Consider the following 20,126-nt stretch of genomic DNA (forward strand, 5'->3'; position numbering starts at 1 on the left):
AATACTTCTCTATAGATACTCAATATTGACATGAGATTGACTGAAACTGAGTGTTTCACCCCCCCTTTAAGTAAAATAAAAGAAAGAGTATTACAATAAAAACATTTTCTCCGTAACCTTTTCTGTTCCTGTCGCCTAAAAATAGAATAGGAATAGCAAAAAAAAACGAACCGAATTGTGGTTAAAAACTGAGATATGTATTGAACTGTGGACTAAGTGTATTGTTGCATCCCATATATATATATATATATATATACATTTTGCTATAAATTTCAGTTTAGTTTGTTAGTTTCATAAATTATTTAGCTAGCTTTAGTACAAAATGCGGCAATCGTATGCAAATGTCGTATGCAGTGGAAAGGCGGCTTAACAATATAAATAAATGTATACCTCCCTCAGATTTATTTGTATTACCTCAGAAGATTTTGTAAACACTGACTGCACAGAAAGTTTATAATGCATGTTTGCACATCTAAATGGTCTATTGTGTAAAGTTAAACTGGTGTTTGTGTTTGCAGGCCGCTGTCGTCCACAGAAAGCCTGAGACAGCTTTCCCAGCAGCTCAATGGACTCCTGTCTGACGTGAGTCACGCCACCCGTCCGTCTGCTTTAATGTCTGGCTTTGGGTGGGATGGGTTGGGATGCTATGATGTTATTTTTCCTGCCCTGCCTGGTTACATCAGCAGAACAGTCATTTCGGAAGTATTCACAGCTTTTTTTGTTGATTAAAATGCTTTTTTTTTAAAGAAAGTAACATTATCTATTCGTTATATTATTAACTCCAATAGTTCCTCCCACATGAACCAACTATACTTGTTAATTTACATGCCTTGAGAGAGTTATGCACAAAGAATAAACATATTATGCATGATTGAAGCTGTTAAATTGTTACTTAACACTTCTAAATACCCCACATATCAACCTTTCAGGATTATAAAATCCCCAAAGACGCCTGCTTTTATTCTGTGTTGTGTAAATGTTAATTGTTTTTATTTCCATCTTTGGGGTAATGCAGTCGACAACGTACATCAATGGAGACAGCGATCCTCCGATGGTCAACGAGAAGGAGCTGGAGGTATTCCATACGCTTTACTATTAATTCACCTCATCTTTTTATAAAACATAAACATGTATGTGCAGATCTGTAATGCTTGCACTGTAAGGAGTAGAGGTCTATAAGTAACACACCAAACGGTCACTAATCTCGCTCAAGCAGGAGATAATCTTATTGAAGTTCTTATGTTGAAAATAGCTTGACGTCTGTTGGGCTTTATAGCGTTGATCTATATAAGAGCGCCAGACACTTGATATTATTTTCACAATTATATCCAAGATTGATTCCTTCATCGTTTACAGACCAAATCAAGAACAATTTAAACATTTCTTCTTAGTTTCATCTCCGCTGTGCACTACTTGAGTCTGATTTTGTGTAATTAGTGTATCTCTCAGTATGTGTTATTGCAGCGATGGTATTTTCACATGATCTGCCACACACTGGACAAACATCCTGTTTCAGCTTCACAAACACCGGCTTCTCAACATAAAGAGGCTTCGTTTATTAGTTACAGTCTTACTCAATAAGTTAAAAGTAAGTCTCATCTGCTCACCAATTTTTTTTATTAAAAATAGAGTAAAAATTTTAAATAATATTGCAGTCTAAAATAACTGTTCTCTATGTGAATATATAGTAAAGTGTAATTAATATCCTGTGATCAAAGCTGAATTTATTATCATTACTCCAGTCTTGAGTGTCACATGATCCATCACTAATCATTCTCATATGAGGATCTGATGCTCAAGAAAAATTCATGATATCAGTGTTAAAAATGAATAGATTAATGAATATAAAGTTCAAAAGAACCATTTATTTAAAATATAAATCTTTTGTAATATTATTAGTAGTACTGTCAATCGATTAAAAAAAGTAATAATCACACATTTCAGTCTGAAATTAATACATACATTTTTTTTTATATTGTAATCATTTCACAGTTACTCTCCAAATTAATTCAGAAACAACTTATAGACAGTATATTTAAATAGTTGTTGTAATGGCATCTTTTTATGAATGAAGGGCAGTGTCACTGACACTATTTCACACACACTGTACCACAAACAAAGCATTTATTCATTATTTTTATTTCAAATGTAAAAGTTGTTCAGCTACTGAACATGGCTTGTCATCATTGCAATTCGCATGTATACACTCTTTCACAGATGACATGTTTCAAAGCACTAATATAAACTAGGGGTGACCCCGAATAGTCGAAGATTCAATGCATCGATATGCGGAGCCTGATTCGACCACCGATCTCATGGTCGAATCTTCGCGGGTGTTGTGAAACGAGGATCATACCATTTTGGCAATATGGGGGTGCTCAATATTTTAAAGACGTGTCGCGACGCTGAGCTGAGCATCGGTGTGCGACCCCTTTAAGGTCGCTGAGCTGCGCACCGCGCCTTTAAGATTAGAACATGTTCAATGAGTATACGCACACCGGCGGCAGCGTTCAGCGCCTGTCCGCGGCCATTCAGGAAGTTGTTTAAAATCCTGCCGCACCACAGAGCGCTTTCGTGCAGCTCATCTGTCAGTCAATTCAAAATTGAGCTCGCGTGTATATAATGTGCGCGTCAGGTGGCGGTGTGAGATCCTGAGGCGCGGGGCTGAGCTTCGCGTACGTCTGCACCCGCTTTAGGCACAATCGGCTTCAGAACGTGCGTGTAAACGCACTCAAAGTGTTCTTTTCCTCTCTAGGCAGGTATTTTTTTAGGTTTATTTATCAAAATGTTCTTTTATATATTTGTGTGATGTTCTGTATTTCGATCGCGGCTTTAACATGTTATGAGAAAACGGTTTATTAATGTTTATCCACCACATTACCTTTTAGACTATTTAAACCTAAATAAGAAAGCCATTGTCAGTTCGTCTGTCAGTTGGCAGGCAGTTTTGGTCGCTTTATTAAAAGTTGTTGCTGTGTGCAGTGTGTAAAGGAAAATAAAAATAGTTTACCCTTCTGCTGACAGTGTCGTGCCCCTCCCAACCCATTCACACACACACAGATGATTCGACTATCAGTCGACCATAGAGAGATTCGACAATTCTGATTCGATTGTCTAAATCCTTAGTCGCGGACAGCCCTAATATAAACAGTTATATACGTTTTTATTCCTTTATTCCAATTCCTTTATTTATAAATCCTTTAGATTTGTACATTATGTTGCTCATGCAACGCAAGTGGCAAAACATTTAAACATATCTTATAGTCAATGTTAAAATCACAAACTTTACAATAGACAAAAAAATCTCATCTTTTATTTTGTTAATTTTTTAAAAACTTTTTACAAGAAATCCAGCAGGTCATAAAGAACTGTGTTTTTCCACCTCCAAGAAAGGATGAAGGGCCGGTGCTATCCATTGTCTCCTTATTTAGCTAAATGTCGCTTGTTTTACTGCGTCTTCTTCACGTGTGTTTTGATCAAGAGGTTCAGTCCTCATTCAGAAGATGCGTAATAGCGCCCCCTAGCATCTGACAGTGAAAACATGGAAAATTCCGTTTTTGGCCGGGAAGCGTTTTCTCACAAATAAGAGAAAATTCAGTGTTTTGTGAGGAAAGAGTTAAGAACTCCTATTTGAGTAAAATGATAGTCGCCCTGCTAGTATACGAGGGAATGCCTGTTTATCCACATCACTCAATGTTCAGTTACACATATAACAGATCTCTCTCGCTCTCTCTCTCTCTCCGTCAGACTCGCAACCAAGAGTTGGCCGCCGCCCTGGACTCTAGCGCACTAACAAACACCCAGCTCACGTCCAAACTCGAGACACTGGTAAGTGTGTGTCCCAAACGTCCTATGATACCTGAGGAGACATTCACACAGGATGCATTCTTGTCTGCAATGCGATGGAGTACAATGAGACACACACACAGTTTTCAACACTGTCTCAATAGCCACGCTTAATATAAAATTAAAACCGAAATATTCAAGAGTGCATTATTTGGGAACTTGTCACGTATTAAACACATTTTTTATATAACATACACATACATACATACATACATACATACAAAAGTCTTAAATAAAGTTTTCCTTAAAAAAGACCTTAAAAAGTGTACACACACATAAATATTAATAAATAATACAAATTGTTCTGTGTTTTCAGACGAAACAGTCTCAGGAGCTTTCTGATCAACTACAGAAGGTAAGCATCCAGCAGTGTCATTATATTTCTCATTCATTTATTAATATGCGACGACTTCTGTGTGACGTGTGTGTTCTCTTCTCCTCAGGAGCGTAAAGAGTTTGAGCAGAAGTTCAGTAAGGAGCAGGGAGCGATGCGTGAACAGCTGCAGGTGAACACATTATACTGTACTGTAGTCATGTCTAATTCACTAATGAATAAAACTACTCCAAGACAACACAATATTTGGCCATATTTTCTTCAAACACAATTATACAAATGGGAAGATTTGTGTTTAATGATTAATTTTTTCATTCAGGTTCACATTCAAACCATCGGCATCCTGGTGTCTGAGAAATCAGAGCTACAGACGGCCCTGTCGTACACACAGCAAGCAGCACGACAGAAGACAGGTGAGTGTGTGCGGCGAGAAGCGTGTGTGCGCGTGCGAGAGTGTGCGCGCGCATCTGGTGCCAGACTGTGTGTGTGAGTGAGAGGGAGTGCGCGAGAGTGTATGTGTGCGCGTGAGGGAGTGCACGTGTGAGAGTGGTGTGTATGTGTGCGACAAAATGTGTGTGCAAGTGCGAGAGTAGTGTGTGTGTGTGTGTGTGTGTAAAATTATACACGGTCAGATTCATTCTCACAAAACATGTCCGGTAAAAATATAACTGCGCACTCCCTTTAAAAGTTCATTTTCAGCAAAAAGCCTAAACTTTTAAGCCAGTGTGCAGTTATATTTATACTTGCTGACTTTGGTCACACAGGATGTAATGGCTTTCTTTCAGATATTAATACACTTGTGGTGCTCCAGGTCAAAAATGACCAGCCAACAAAAAACATATAAACATAGTTATTGGCAAATATTAGATTCAATCTTTTTGTTAACCTGAGTTCTTTCAATTAGCACATGTTGTGTTTCTTCTTAGAACTGATTGATTGTAGGCATTATTGAACACTGAGTTTGGTCTTTTATTACACTTACGTGTGTGTGTGTGTGTGTGTGTGTGTGGTGTGCAGCCGAGACAGAAGACCTGAGCTCGCGGCTGCAGGCCAGTAAACACCGCGTGTCCGAGTTAGAGAGAACGTTATCTTCGGTCTCCACACAACAGAAGCAATTTGAGAAGGTAGCAGATCTTCTGTTCATCTTCATTATTAGTTGTTTGACCTAAAGCACACGCTAAGTTTCACAAACCCTTGTTTCGCAGCATAATAAAGAGCTTGAAAAGGAGAGAGACAGTCTGCGATTGGAGGTCCTCAGGTTTAAGTAAGTCTGTACTCCTCATTTAGCAGTGTATGTTATATGAATAAATGTGTTTTTTTTTTTTAGATTAGATCCAGCTTTATTGTCATTTTGTACAAAGACAACTAAATACAGAAGCATCTAACCAGAAGTGCAAAGAGCAATACGGATAAATATGTTTGTATACATAAAATTGCATTAAAGTGCATTTAAAGGGGTGGTTGATTGTTCACTTTTTAAACTTTAGTCACTTTTTTAAAACGGCTGGTAGGGACTACACAAGCTTTCTCCCGGGTTTGTGACATCGCTAACCCTAAAATTTACATAAACCCCACCCTGCGATTGAAGATTAAATTTGTCAACTAACCATTCAGAAACGTTGTCTCTTCTTCTTGAGTCTCTCCATCATTGACCAACTTGTTTGAACATAAAAGGCTGAACAGTTTCATTTCCTGTTTGCATGAGGTCATCAGAGCTGCTAACACGAGCTCTTGAAGCTCCGCCCCATGAGCAGCAGCTAATTTGCATTTAAAGGGACGCACACAAAAACACCAGGTTTTTTGTCACCATTAAAAAGTGACAATTTTAACATATATAATATGTTAATTTATAATTATGATCTGTGGGGTATTTTGAGCTGACACTTCGCTCTCTCTCTCTCACACACACACACACACACACACACACACACATCAGAGACTTATTTTACATCTTGTAAAAAAAGGGCAATCAACCACCCCTTTAATATCCAGTCAGTGCAAATAAGTATATACAGATGTTCTGCTTGTGAAGGAGGCAGAAATGGTAGATTATTGTCACAGTGCAAATAGAAACAGAAGATATCATGTGAATCTGAGATGTTTTATGATTTTATATTGTGTGTCTGTCAGTAATTTGAGCGAGGAGTCCAGGCAGCAGAGCTCAGAGCTTTCTGAGCAGCTCAAGCTGAGAGTGAATGAGAACAATGCCTTGAAACAGGAGGTCGACGAGCTTCGTAAGCGGCTGGAGATGGCCGACGACATGCTGCAGCAGGTGAGAAAACACAGGACACACTTTTACTATACAGTTGAATAATGTGTCAAATACTGTTCTTAGCCTTTCCTCCTGAATATGAATTAAATGGGAATTAAATTAAATGGAGTTTATTGTGTCATTAAAAAAGAGTTATGTAATGTGTGGGGAATGCGGGACTCTTATTTTGAAATGCCTTACTATTGCAGTTCAGATAAGGAGATCAAATGTCCATTGTTACATCGTTCTCAGGGGGGGAAAATAGCGTTTGGGGGTTAAAATATTTCGTTATTTCGGCAAGGTTGCCTGCTGAAATTTGCATTCCTGGGTCTATATATCACATGATTGAGGTCGCTTCAACCCACGGAAACGCGAACTTGGCAACACAGTGCAGTTGAGTTCTGTTGAAATTTGACAACTAACGTTATGCGTCGCTCCGCTGTTCTGATTGGTTGTCGGTCTGTCCAATCGAGGTCTTTCCTGGTTGGGTTGAAAAACGCCCCATAATCACAGCCCAATGGAGCATCAGACTCATATTCTGACTAGAATTGAGGCTAGCAAAAGTAACCTTGTCCACGCCTTTTCAGCACTAACTTTTCACTGAGTGTCTTCACCAAATCCAGACAGTAGTTTTTTAACGCCAAAAGAGGGGTTGCACCGTCTTGTCGACTAATTGACTAGTCGACTTTAATGCTCTGTCATGATGCTTTAAGCTTGACGTCGACTAGTCGCTGGCCTATAGAGGGCGCAAGAGGATAAACAATTTTCTGGCACGCAGGCTCTGTTTTGAACAGTTAAAAATGATAAATAAATGCATACTCCGTGAGTGAGCTCTCCACAAGACATGTTTGATTATACCATCTGGATGGTCAAAATTGATCGGGAGAACGCAGCCTTATTGTACACGTAAGTTAATCATTGTGCTAAAGTAATGCGTGCTGCATTGCATCACACACACACACATAGCCGATCGCACATCACACGAAGATCGCGCGCCAACCATTCAGTAGCGAAGAAATGTATCAACACTGTTCTGTGATTTCATCAATAAAATTGCTTAGAAACTGAAAAGTTCTAGCAAATATTTCTTGATAACTAAAACTCACAGCTGCACTATTAGTAGAGAGACACTGACAGGTAGAATTAATTCACACGCAATCACTTACTAATGCATTCATATACATGTAATCTTTATTGTGCTACTTTATCTGTATCTTATTCAGAACGAGCAGAAATTTGTGAAAAATATAACGACTTTAAGACAAAATAAGTGTCATATGCTGTAGCTGTCCTGTGCACAAGAAAACCTGTGTTTGCGTCTCAGCTCAAGGCTCAGGCTTATTTGTTTTGTTCATTAAAGGTCCTGTTCTTCGCGATCCCATCTTTCAAACTTTAGTTAGTGTGTAATGTTGCTGTTAGAGCATAAATAATACCTGTAAAATTATAACGCTCAAAGTTCAATGCCAAGCGAGATATTTTATTTAACAGAAGTTCCCTTTCAAAGCCTACAGCGAGCGGCCTGTTTGGTCTACACCGCTGCACTTCCTGCTGTGATGACGTCACTAGAACCGTTTATTGACTAAAGCCCCGCCCACAAGAACATCCAAAATAGGGGGCGTGGTCTCGTTGCTCTCCCACCTGGAGAAGAGCGCGCATTCAGCGCTTGCATCTCCCCGTTATGGTAAGAGGCGGGACCTTTTCGGGCAAAGTGCTCTAAGCTGCTGTCCAATCACAACACGGGAAGCGCTGGCCCAATCAGAACTCGTTACGTGTTTCTGAAGGAGGGACTTCATAGAACAAGGAAATAATCAGGCAGTTTATAGGACAGAGGAAACAGCGCTGTACAGATAAGTCAATTGTGTGAAAAATACTGTTTTTTACACGCGAAACATGAACTCATGTTATATTGCACACTGGAAACATAATCACAGCTTCAAAAACACACGAAAAACGGGACCTTTAATAACGTCATCAGCGACTAGTCGACGTCGACTTGGCTTTCATCACATAAATGTCGACTTTTTTTAAAAACGGAAGTCGTTCAACCCCTAGTTTGCGCTGGTGCATGCTGTTAGCAAATCTGGCCCTTTCTGTGCACATGATGTAACAACAGCTCATGAAGTAATTCCTGTCTGTTACTATAAATCCTCCAGTTCTCCAGTCAGTCGGGTCCTCCATCAGAACACCAGCAGGTTCAGCTCCTCCTGGAAGAAAAGCACCAGTTTGAGGCTCACGCGGCTCAGGTGTGTGTGCGCTGAAGGACTTGTATTTTGGGAATTGTTGTGTCTGTATTTTTCCTCTGTCATTCTGAATGTTCTGTACAGCTGATGGAGTCGGTCGCTCAGCTGCAGGTGGAGAGGGATCAGTACGCTGCACAGATTCAGGAGGAGGGACGAGTGTGGAAAGACAAAACCGAACAGCTCCTGTCTCAGGTAAACGTGTGTGTGTGTGTGTGTGTAAATAATGGTTTTATTTTACAGTACAACTATAAGTGCTTCTCATCACAAATCTTGTGACGTGGCTCCCACATGTTTTGTTCTCAAATGCACATTATAAGTGTCACACAGTGCATATATTAATTTTAATAAATGGCAGACTTTTGGATGGGTCACTATTTTGATGTGTCATTTAGCCCTAACACACAAGTTCATACCTGTGTGTGTGTGTGTGTGTGTGTGTGTGTGTGTGTGTGTGTGTGTGTGTGTGTGTGTAGGTACGTCTGATGTCAGAGGAGAGGGATAGCACTGCTGCTCAGATCCACGAGCTGCAGGAGAAGATCACAGAACTGGAGAACGCTGCAGGTACAAGACATGAGATCCACACCCATTCACATTCAACACAACACAATAAGGGTGTGTTCACTCTTGGTTTGGTTAGATTAAAACGAGCCCTGGTGTGATTGCTCTGTTAGTGCGGTTCATTTGAACAAGTGTGAACGCAACAATTCGAAACCTGATGTGCACCAGAACAAGTGGACCAAGACCGCTGAAAAGATTTTTGCTAACAAACTCTGATGTGGTTTGAATGAAATATGAATGCAACATGGACCAAATACATGACATGATGCCACAAGAATGCTCAAGCATACGTGTTTGGATCGGTCAGAGTCTCTGATAGCCTGACAAGCCAGACCCACATCAAGATGTTTGGTCTGGAAACTCACCATAGACAGGGCTCAGTCCGAGGAGCGGATAAACGGTTGTCTTTCAAACTCCCTCTGCACGCGATAGGATAGCGGTACACCAACCGGAGCAACGAAGGTGAAGCAGAGCTCGCTGACTGATTAAACATTCACCGTATCCGGTCGGCTAAACCCCGAACACATCTTCCCTTCTTAAGAATGACTTCAGTGCCGTTCTTTGTTCTTTTCTCAGAGAAAAGCTGAACTCCAAGTCTTCCGGAGGCGCGGGCAGAGCTGATTCGAAAGACCGCCGCCGTTCGCCAGTTTCTGTGTTACTAGAAGCACGCAAACGCAACTCGACTGTCGTCATTATGGCCCCGCCCGCCGACTCTATAGCCTACCTACACGATGTGATTGGGTCGTCCAGATTCTAAGGAATACAGCTCAGATAGGAATTGAGAGTTGCTAGACCACACTTGCGGGCAAATTTAATTTGCTGCCGCTAGGGTGCGTCTAGATTTCTAGGCTAAGTCTCTGAAGCTCTTCCTCTGAAACTGCATTCATTTGGACCTTCAACCGTTTGTTCCTATTGAAGTCCTTTATGTGGAGAAAAATCCTGGAATGTTTTCCTCTAAAAACATTTATTTTCTTTTTGACTGACTAAAGAAAGACATGAACATCTTGGATGAGATGGGGGTGAGGAAATTATCAGGAAATGTTCATTTTAAAGTGAACTAATCCTGACATGAAATGCCCACTATAACCAGTAGATGGCGGCAGAGGAGCCCTTATTGATTTATTAGCCATTACCACTAATATATGGAAAAATCGCAAGTCACAAAGTCTCTTGAAAACAAACACTTTTCTTCAAATTGGGACTGAATTACACAGAAAACAAGTAAAGAGCTCCTTTAGTAATCACTGAAGCTGTCGGTCAGTTCAGTGTGAGACTATAGAAGAACAATGGCACATGTATTAAGTATAGAATATTACAGGTTTTTGGTTTTGTTACTGTAGTTAATAAAAGTTCATTTTATCTGCATATTAATTCAAGCTCAGTGCTTCACTGTTACATTTCCAATAAATAAACACGCAATAAGTAACTGCACTTATTAATGCAAAACTTTGCTTTAAATGAACTTTGAGCTACTGCTTTCAAATGTAAGTCTGGAGCCCTGTAGACCATCATTTGTATGCACATACAGCGAGCGCATTTAGCACACAGCATTGCATTGGATGTTCGCTAAAATATACGTCATAAAAGTAGGTGTTTTTGCTTTGTATCTTTAGGTTTGATGTTAAAGGGGGGGTGAAATGCTGTTTCATGCATACTGAGCTTTCCACTGTTAAAGACTTGGATTCCCATCCTAAACATAGACAAAGTTTCAAAAACTAATCTTGGACGTTTGATGGAGTATTTCTGTGTTAAAAATACTCCTTCCGGTTTCTCACAAGTTTCGGAGAGTTTTTTTCGAGTATGGGTCGGCTTGACGTTAATAGAGCGGAAGGTCCTTGTATGGGCCGTACGGGCTCTTCTCCCGGTAGGGTGCGCGCGCGCGACTAGAGCGAGGGAGGAAATGCACGCCCATAAACACTCTCAACTGCAGATCCAGTCGTCCGTGAACACTTCTGTCGCGCCGCGCTCCACTTTATTCCTATGGGTGACGTCGAGCGACTTCAACGCTTCAGCACAGCATTCTGGGAAGGCAGCGCTGCATTTGAACAGATTTGAACGCAGAAATGACGGGAAGCTTCACAACATCGCTTCAGTCGCGTCTCAAAGTGGATCTCCACGCCACTGCTGTCACAGGACTTCACCAAATCATACCAAAGAAGTGTGTTTTTGACGGAGCGGTCCCAGCGATAAAGGTTCGGTCCTGCTTTGGAAGCAGCCCGTGAGTAAAACTGCTTCAAATGTCTGTTGTTGGCTATCGTCGCGTGAGTAAACATCAGTAAACGACACGATCGCGTGCTTCGTCATTCAAATGCGCTAACGGTTACTCCATTGCTGTTCTCGGCCCCACTTTATATTAGGTGGCCTTAAGTACTATGTACTTACATCAAAAAATAAGTACAATGTACTTACTGTGTTAAAATTGTGTTGCAAAGCACCTTTGCTGATATTGAGGTGGGATACGGGTAGAGTTAGGGACAGGTGTGTTGGGATGAGTAAGTTTTAGGGTAGGGTTAGGTGTAAGGCAAGTGCCAACTGTGTAATTACAGAAATTAATTACAGACGTAATTACATGCAGGTATTTTTTTAAATGTAAGTACAATGTAAAAACATGTATGTACACAATAAGTGCATTGTATCAAATGATTAATTACGATGTTAGTACATAGTAGTTAAGGCCACCTAATATAAAGTGGGTCCCTGTTCTCTATATAATGTTACACTAGTCTGACGTGCAAAACCGTTTTGCTTGCTAAGGTCTACGTTAGTCGCATACAATAGTCCATAAACCAAATCATGTCCTCATAAACTTCTAGTAAAGACACACAAATGTTGACAGGCCACTAAATACAGTCCATACCACAGAGACGGACGTCCTGCTGTTGCTGTTTCTCCTGTTCAATTTATTTCTGCCTCAGATTTGATTCTGGATCATTATCTATATTAGCTGTGATAGCGATGGGTTTCTCCACGCTTGAGGACGTCACTGCTTTGTTCGCGCTCGTCATTCTTTAGGTCCGCCCACACGATACGCCTCCAGGCGCTCGGTTTTTTCTGGAAAGACTCGGTACAGCCTATATTTATTTTATAGATATAATAAAACTAAAGACTTTTCGGAGATATGAAGGATGCAATGCTACTCTATAGGTACTCAAGATTGACATGAGATTGACTGAAACTGAGTGTTTCACCCGCCCTTTAATAACGACTAATATAATAATTTTTGGGTTCAAACCAAGGGAACAGAACTACAAGTGTAAACACACCCTAAATCGCTTACTTTCCAAAACGCAGGCCCAAAACATACACTACATAAATACTACTTCTAGCCTTACACTCTTCAGACAGAAACATGACCGGTTTGTCTTGTGTCCACAGCTCTGATGAACAGAGAGCAGGAGTCTCAGGCGGTGTCACAGGTCTCAGGCCCTTCAGAAAGTGAACTGGCCCTTCAGGAAACCATCAGCAGCCTTCAGCAGGAGAGAGACGCTCTCAGTCTACAGTACCAAGCACAGGTGACCTGCGTTGACCATGTGATGCATGCTTTGTGTCATGCATTTACTGTGTTCAGCAAGCATTTGTCTTAAGTTCACATTTCACTTACATTTGAAAATACTATCATGCAATTCTTTTTGCAGTATATTTAGATTAATACATTTCTTAAATGCATTACAACCTTTTGACTCCGAGGGCCCCTCGTTCTTCACAATAGCAGTATCCATCCACCTTTTTTTTATGCACATTTTGGGATATTGCATAAAAATACGCTAAATGGAAATGCCAAAATGTGCATAAAATGACGTGCTCAATTGAGGCAGATACACTTTTCATCCGATAAGAGCATAAACTATGATGGAAATGCATTTACCGAATAAATCATCAAAACCCTCAGGTAACTTTGCCTCAACAGAGGCTGTGATTTGGATAACTGTCCTAACCAGTCGACCAATGGCGTCGCAGCATCTCAAATGTTGGTTTGGTAGCTCTGGAAGTCAAGTCTGTGACCAGAATGATTTGGTTTAATTCCCTCCAGAAGGAAGGTGTGTGTGTGTGTGTGTGTGTGTGTGTGTGTGTGTGTGTGTGTGTGTGTGTGTGTGTGTGTGTGTGTGTGTGTGTGTGTGTGTGTGTGTGTGTGTGTGTGTGTGTGTGTGTGTGTGTGTGTGTGTGTGTGTGTGTGTGTGTATTCATATACCTCCAGAAGCGTCTCACACACGATTGCGTTCCCAAACACCAGCATCCCAACGCAATTAAACATGACCGCGTTTACGGTTTCATCTGACCCTTTGAGATGGCACTCATTTATGATGAAGGTAAAAAGTGCCAGATTGTAGCAACCTAGTTTTATTACAGATATTTTGAGCCTATTCACATTCTGAAGAGCAAATAGTATGCATCTTTCAAAATAAAGTATAACTTACATGTAATTACTAGGGCTGGGTTAAAAATATTGATTTCTCGATTTTAATCAATTCTCACTTTTACAAAACTACATCGATTCTTAAATCCCAAGAATCGATTAGTCATCCTGTTTTCAGTTAATGAATGAAATAATCATTGTAGCGCGGCTCCCATACAATAAATCACAATATTTTTTGTGCTTTAAGGCTATTGATATGAAACAAAGTCTCAGATTTTAAATTGCATCTTTTTTTAAATTCTTTTACAAAATTTTAAAACAAATGTTTTGGCGTTGTGTTGCGAGATCGCTCTGCCACAGCTAAGCTCAAGAGAACCGGCAGCGCGGATCGCACATGAACGGATCTTCTCTTCCGCCTTAATAACAGTAACAGTGCCAAATGAACATGAATGAGCGTCTGAAAGTGTGTTAAAGATACAGGACAACTTACTGAGATCTGTATAACGTCCCATAGAAAAGCTCAATCAGTGTTTCAACCGCAGAAAGACGGCAGTAAAACGGCTTGTAAACAATGTCATGGAACGTCACATTTACCTCAGAAAACCATTTCCAGTGTCCATAAACCCGTTAGTCTGCTAGAAAAATTAACTCTAGAGAGGAGCATTTTGCTAATGATATGCACCACATTACATGGGCTATTCATTGTCATTTTGAATGTTCTTCAATATTTAATGCATGTATGTATGAATACATCTGACAGCCATCATTTAAATGTTTAACAAAAACTATTTGGAGTTCAAATATGATTATGTAATTGTAAAGTTAATATTATATCTTTATTATTATTTAAAACATAGTTTAGTGTAATTTAAGTGTTTGTATACAAATCAGTTAATTTAGTATGCTATTGTAGTATCAATTGACTCCCATAGTTCACAGCATTGGTTCATTAATTCAGCATTTAGAGATTTGTTTTTCCTTGAGAAAGTTTGCCATGTATTGTGTATGACATATATCCAAAATAATCAATATTAATATCAAATCTAATCGATCGAAATCGACTTGTGAAACTTGTCAATACCCAACCCTAGTAATTACTATTTATATTGCAAAGAAATGCTACTTTTATATGGTGTAAATAGAATATATCACTTCTACAGCATCTACAGCTGTTTGCACTTAGTGTAAATATCATCTATCGCTAAGAAAATATTTTTTTTACTGAGTGTAAAGAGACTCTACAGCTCTATTTTTTTCAGAGCTGTAGTTGCTTTTAACACTTGGTGAATGATTTAGCATGTTTTTAGTTTGATTTACCATGATTCACCATGTTTCTAGTATGATTTAACATGTTTCTAGTATGATTTAACATGTTTCTAGTATGATTTAACATGTTTCTAGTATGATTTAACATGCTCATCGTGTTTTTTGCCCTTGCAAGCACCACTCACATTTTCTTTAGGAAATGTACATTAAGCAATATTGCGCGATATCTATGTATCATATGCTGAAGTAAATTTCTGGAGTCTTATAGGTGAACTATGTATTATTTTTGCAGTAAAATATCCAAAAACCACTAGGCCAGTTGAGTACCTACAATATCCCAGATGTTTCCAACTATTTGTAAATTGTGAGAAAATTGCTATTTTAACTGAGGACAGGGACGTTGCAGCATTGCATTTGAGGGAGTCGCCTGTCAATTGCGTCATATCTGCGCCACCCTCGGTTTCGGCTTTTATTTGGCAGGAGCGCTTTACTCTTAGCAGTGTGAACAAGTGAACGCACGGAGTAAAGTCATAACATCGTTTTGAACACACTTAAATGTATCTAATATGATAAACAGAGCTGCTTTACCTCAAAATCATAACCGGAAGAGCGGATCTGTGCAGGCGCCCGGCAAATGAGTCCCGTCCCGTCATAATAAAAGTCCCGGTATTCGCGAGGCGGGTATTTGTTTAACAATCGCTCCAGCAACTGTGCTCAGGTCCATAACACTCGGTCCTGCTCTGCTTTAGACTACAGTAACGTTAATAACCGCATGCATGAACATGATTTCTGCCCGAGTCCTATTTTCCACCGGCTGTGATGAGAAGACCACATCTCCCAAGATGCTGCGCTCACACTTTGCGTCATCAAACTACGCATTTGTTTTGCATAGGCGCCCTCCAGTGGACGAAAGCTGCATAGTGCACCTTTAATGATTAAAAGAAAAAACAAGAGCTGTAAAGAACTGAAAACCGTGACCCTAAAACTGTGATACAACCGAACCGTGGGTTTGGTGAACCGTGCCACCCCTAGTATGCACCTAAAACATAATCATCCGTTGCAGTTTTCATCCATTTTATTTGTTTTTGGTATTTATTCAAGTGCATTTTTTTTGTTATCAGACTGAGAGTCCATTGCTTTTATTGGTTTTGGTTGTTTTGATTTTTTTATTGTGGATTTTTAATGGATAATTTAACACACATAGTTTTCTGTTTTGCTGTTAAATAGTCTTTAGAAATAAAAGTTTATTGATCTTTGAAAAGGGTATACCTGCATTATGCCATTATCATTATTTAAGATGAAAATGGTCTCAGAGTGACAATATTATCGTTTATCGCAATAATTTCTTGGCTAATTTATCGTCCAGCAAAATTTGTTATCGTGACAGGTCTAGCGATTCCCACAAAACCTTGGCATATACATCGTTACATCATTCAGTCCTAGCAGACACTCCTTATGTAAGTGTCTGAGCGTGCTCTTGTGTCCTGTAGGTGCGGGACAACGAGCAGCTGAGCCGACTGGTGCAGGAACAGGAGGCGAGGCTGGAGGAACTGGAGAGAGAGGCCGAGCGGGCCGCCGAGGACGCCCAGGATCGGCTCCGGATTCTGGAGGACGTCCAGAGCGACAAGGCTACCATCAGCAGAGCCCTGGCTCAGAACCGAGACCTCAAAGACCAGCTGGCCGAGTTTCAGAACGGTTTTGTCAAGCTGGTGAGCTCTAGTGAAAGACGATGTACTGTATGTAATCGTGACTTCTGAGTGATGACCTCTGACCTTTCTCCTCATCCAGACCAATGAGAACATGGAGCTGACGAGCGCTCTGCAGTCCGAGCATCACATCAAGAAGGAGATCGCTCGTAAGATGGGGCAGCTACAGGAAGATCTGCACAATGCCAAAGAACAGGTTTGTGTCCATTTACACTGCAAAAAAAATGTTTTTCTTACTTAGTATTTTTGTCTTGTTTCTAATCCAAACATCTTAAAATTCTTAAAACAAGAAGTACAGTGAGGAAAATAAGTATTTGAACACCCTGCTATTTTGCTAGTTCTCCCACTTGGAAATAATGGAGGGGTCTGAAATTGTCATCATAGGTGCATGTCCACTGTGAGAGACATAATCTAACCAAAAAAAATCCAAATATCACAATATATGATTTTTTACAACTATTTATTTGTATGATACAGCTTCAAATAGGTATTTGGTATTAGACAAATATGTCTATCAGCTGGAATTCTGACCCTCAAAGACCTGTTAGTCTGCCTTTAAAATGTCCTCCTCCACTCCATTTATTATCCTAAATTAGATGCACCTGTTCGAGGTTGTTAGCTGCATAAAGACACCTGTCCACCCCAAACAATCAGTAAGAGTCCAACTACTAACATGGCCAAGACCAAAGAGCTGTCCAAAGGCACTAGAGGCAAAAGGCTGGAAAGGGCTACGGGGAAATTGCCAAGCAGCTTGGTGAAAAAAGGCCCACTGTTGGAGCAATCATTAGAAAATGGAAGAAGCTAAACATGACTGTCAATCTCCCTCGGACTGGGGCTCCATGCAAGATCTCACCTCGTGGGGTCTCAATGATCCTAAGAAAGGTGAGAAATCAGCCCAGAACTACACAGGAGGAGCTGGTCAATGACCTGAAAAGAGCTGGGACCACCGTTTACTGTTGGTAATACACTAAGACGTCATGGTTTGAAATCATGGATGGCACGGAAGGCACATGACCAGTACATGTCCAGGCCCGTCTTAAGTTTGCTAATGACCATTTGGATGATCCAGAGAAGTAATGGGAGAAAGTCATGTGGTCAGATGAGACCAAAATACTACTTTTTTTTACTGACTTCCAGTTCAAGATATTCAAGATTGTATCTGTTTATTTGCATGACCATTAACTGCCATCAGAGAACCGTGAACATGCAAATGTGTCGTTAAATTATTGAAATATTGTGATATTTTATACCTAAAGCGTTCGGCTGACAAAAACGTTCAGGGATGCTTGAACTTGTACCCAGCTGTAGTGTTTTTGTAACCCAATTATTCCTTCATCTCCTCAGCTGCTGGAAAAGTCGAACGAGGTGGCGTCTGTGCAGGAGCAGCGAGATCAGTATCTGAGCCACTTACAGCAATATACAGCCGGATATCAGCAGCTGGTGGCGGAGAGAGAACATCTGCACAAGCAGTTCCTGCAGCAGGCGCAGCTGATGGACCGATTGCAGCACGATGAGGTGCAGGGAAAAGTGCAGCTGGAGCAAAGCCACATGCAGCTGCAGGAGGCGCAGGTAAACGCCACGACAAGAGATAAAGCTATACTAGCAGACAATAAGCTTATTCTAAGCCTGGATCCTCCTAAAAGGGTTAGTTCACCCAAAAAATTAAATTCTGTCATTAATTACTTACCCTAATGTCACAACACACCCGTCAGACCTCCGTTCATCTTCACACACAGATGAAGATATTAGTGTTGAAATCCGATGGCTCAGAAAGGCCTTCATTGACACCAATGTCATTTCCTCTCTCAAGACCCATAAAGGCACTAAAGACGTCGTTACAAAGCCCATCTCACTACAGCGGCTCTACAATCATTGATGAAGAGGCCAGAATAGAGTTAGTGCGCAAAAAACTAAATAATGATTTCAAAAGATTCGAACCGTTATGAATCAGTGAATCGAAATCACGTGACTGGCGATCTGATGACTGTATGACTCTTTCACCAAACATTCTTACATATTCGGGTCATATTCGACCCCAATCTATATCTAACATGGATATATCTCTACTTGTCGTGATAATATATAAAACTCCTGATATTAGAGTAACAATTACAGAAGAATAAAATAAAACCTATTTCGTACCCTTTTGGTGCTTGTAAGGGTTCAGTTTGAGCAGATGTTTTATCCCAATATCATCTGTCCTCGTCAGAGCTCGTTTACATTCAGCATCTGCCTCATATTCGCCATCTCATGCATATTCTCCAAACTCATTTTCAATTTCTTCAAAATCAATACCGTATTTTCCGCACTATAAGGCGCACCCGATTACAAGGCGCACCTTCAATGAATGGCCTATTTTAAAACTGTTTTCATATATAGGGCGCACCGGATTATAAGGCGCATAGAACAGAAACTACTGCAGTCAAACGTTTGACTGGGTTTGCGTTATGCATCCACTAGATGGAGCTGTGCTAAAGGGAATGTCAACAAAACAGTCAGACAAACTGACTATTCGCACGGAATTAGTATTATCTGGGGACCTCTGGTGATTTGTAATAATTGCAGAGAATGTCTGTGATCTTAATCCCGTGCGAATCGGCCATGTCTGCAATTTGTAAAGTAAAAATTCCCCCGCAAATTACCTACCATATTTCGCCGAACACCGAGGTCCTGTGATAATATTAGTCCTTTCTATCTTTATCTTTCACAAAGAATGGAGGCTGCGTTCATAATGGCGCACCGTTATGAATTCCCGCACGGATTATACTTTCACTTTTGAATGAGTACCAATTTGGGAGCAAATTGCTTGAATGGTGTGTTTAATGTTAACATCAATACTATCCTTAATGAAAAACATAACAACAGAACAGTACAACGACAAGCTCGCTTAAATGGGCGCTTTTACATTTAGCTTTGAAACTGAAACTTTCGCCGTATATCGTCAGCTTCTCACTCGTGATGAATGAAATCTGACTCCTGCCGCTGGTCTGTGCTCAGTTCAGTTTTTAATTGTAGCGTGTTCTCTAACTGATCTAAATAATTTGTATTACTATAAAACTATCAAAACGATATCGAAACGACTGTTTATGATTTCATACAGCTATAAGGAAAAACATTTACAAGTCCTGACATCATATGCGGGAGAAGTCAGTAAATTCGAGTAAAATCACAGGGTTTGCTTATCACGTGCGACTGTGCCACTGCCACGCAAAACTCAGATGTGGGGGAGAAATTTCTAAATCACAGAAGTCCCAGATAATACTAATCCCATGCGAATAGGGCTTAAGTCAAACTTTATTAAGCGTTCTGACAACTCCGTTCACTCCCATGGTAACGTTGTTCAAACGTTGATGTGCATATTAATATCTCCCAGCCTTGGTAATCTTTTGGCAGTTGCTGCGAGACGGTAGTTTGTTTGCGTATGGAGAGATTACGTCTTTTCGTAAAATGAAAGCACCAAGAAGGCCCGCCTCGAAATGCATCGATGTTCATGCCCCGTACTAGTGCTGTTGCCTTCATTCAAATAGTGACTGTAGAGACGCGGTGTGGCTTTGTAGTTTACCAGTCGTAC

General features: G+C 40.3%; 1 protein-coding gene across 14 annotated transcripts in view; it reads left to right on the plus strand.

The window, feature by feature from the left end:
* golga2 (golgin A2) overlaps positions 1-20,126 on the plus strand; it is a 71,367-nt gene that overhangs the window by 41,768 nt on the left and 9,473 nt on the right. For all 14 annotated transcript variants that reach the window (XM_067439735.1, XM_067439736.1, XM_067439742.1 and 11 more), the window contains 16 exons: positions 519-582; positions 1,016-1,075; positions 3,748-3,828; positions 4,163-4,201; positions 4,290-4,352; positions 4,500-4,593; positions 5,198-5,304; positions 5,386-5,444; positions 6,311-6,452; positions 8,585-8,674; positions 8,756-8,863; positions 9,145-9,232; positions 12,605-12,741; positions 16,340-16,558; positions 16,638-16,751; positions 17,900-18,124. In XM_067439735.1, the coding sequence (XP_067295836.1) occupies positions 519-582; positions 1,016-1,075; positions 3,748-3,828; positions 4,163-4,201; positions 4,290-4,352; positions 4,500-4,593; positions 5,198-5,304; positions 5,386-5,444; positions 6,311-6,452; positions 8,585-8,674; positions 8,756-8,863; positions 9,145-9,232; positions 12,605-12,741; positions 16,340-16,558; positions 16,638-16,751; positions 17,900-18,124 (1,690 nt within the window). The remainder of the gene's footprint in view (positions 1-518; positions 583-1,015; positions 1,076-3,747; positions 3,829-4,162; positions 4,202-4,289; positions 4,353-4,499; positions 4,594-5,197; positions 5,305-5,385; positions 5,445-6,310; positions 6,453-8,584; positions 8,675-8,755; positions 8,864-9,144; positions 9,233-12,604; positions 12,742-16,339; positions 16,559-16,637; positions 16,752-17,899; positions 18,125-20,126) is intronic.

This window comes from Pseudorasbora parva, chromosome 3 (genome assembly GCF_024679245.1).
Source record: "Pseudorasbora parva isolate DD20220531a chromosome 3, ASM2467924v1, whole genome shotgun sequence".
NCBI lineage: Eukaryota > Metazoa > Chordata > Actinopteri > Cypriniformes > Gobionidae > Pseudorasbora > Pseudorasbora parva.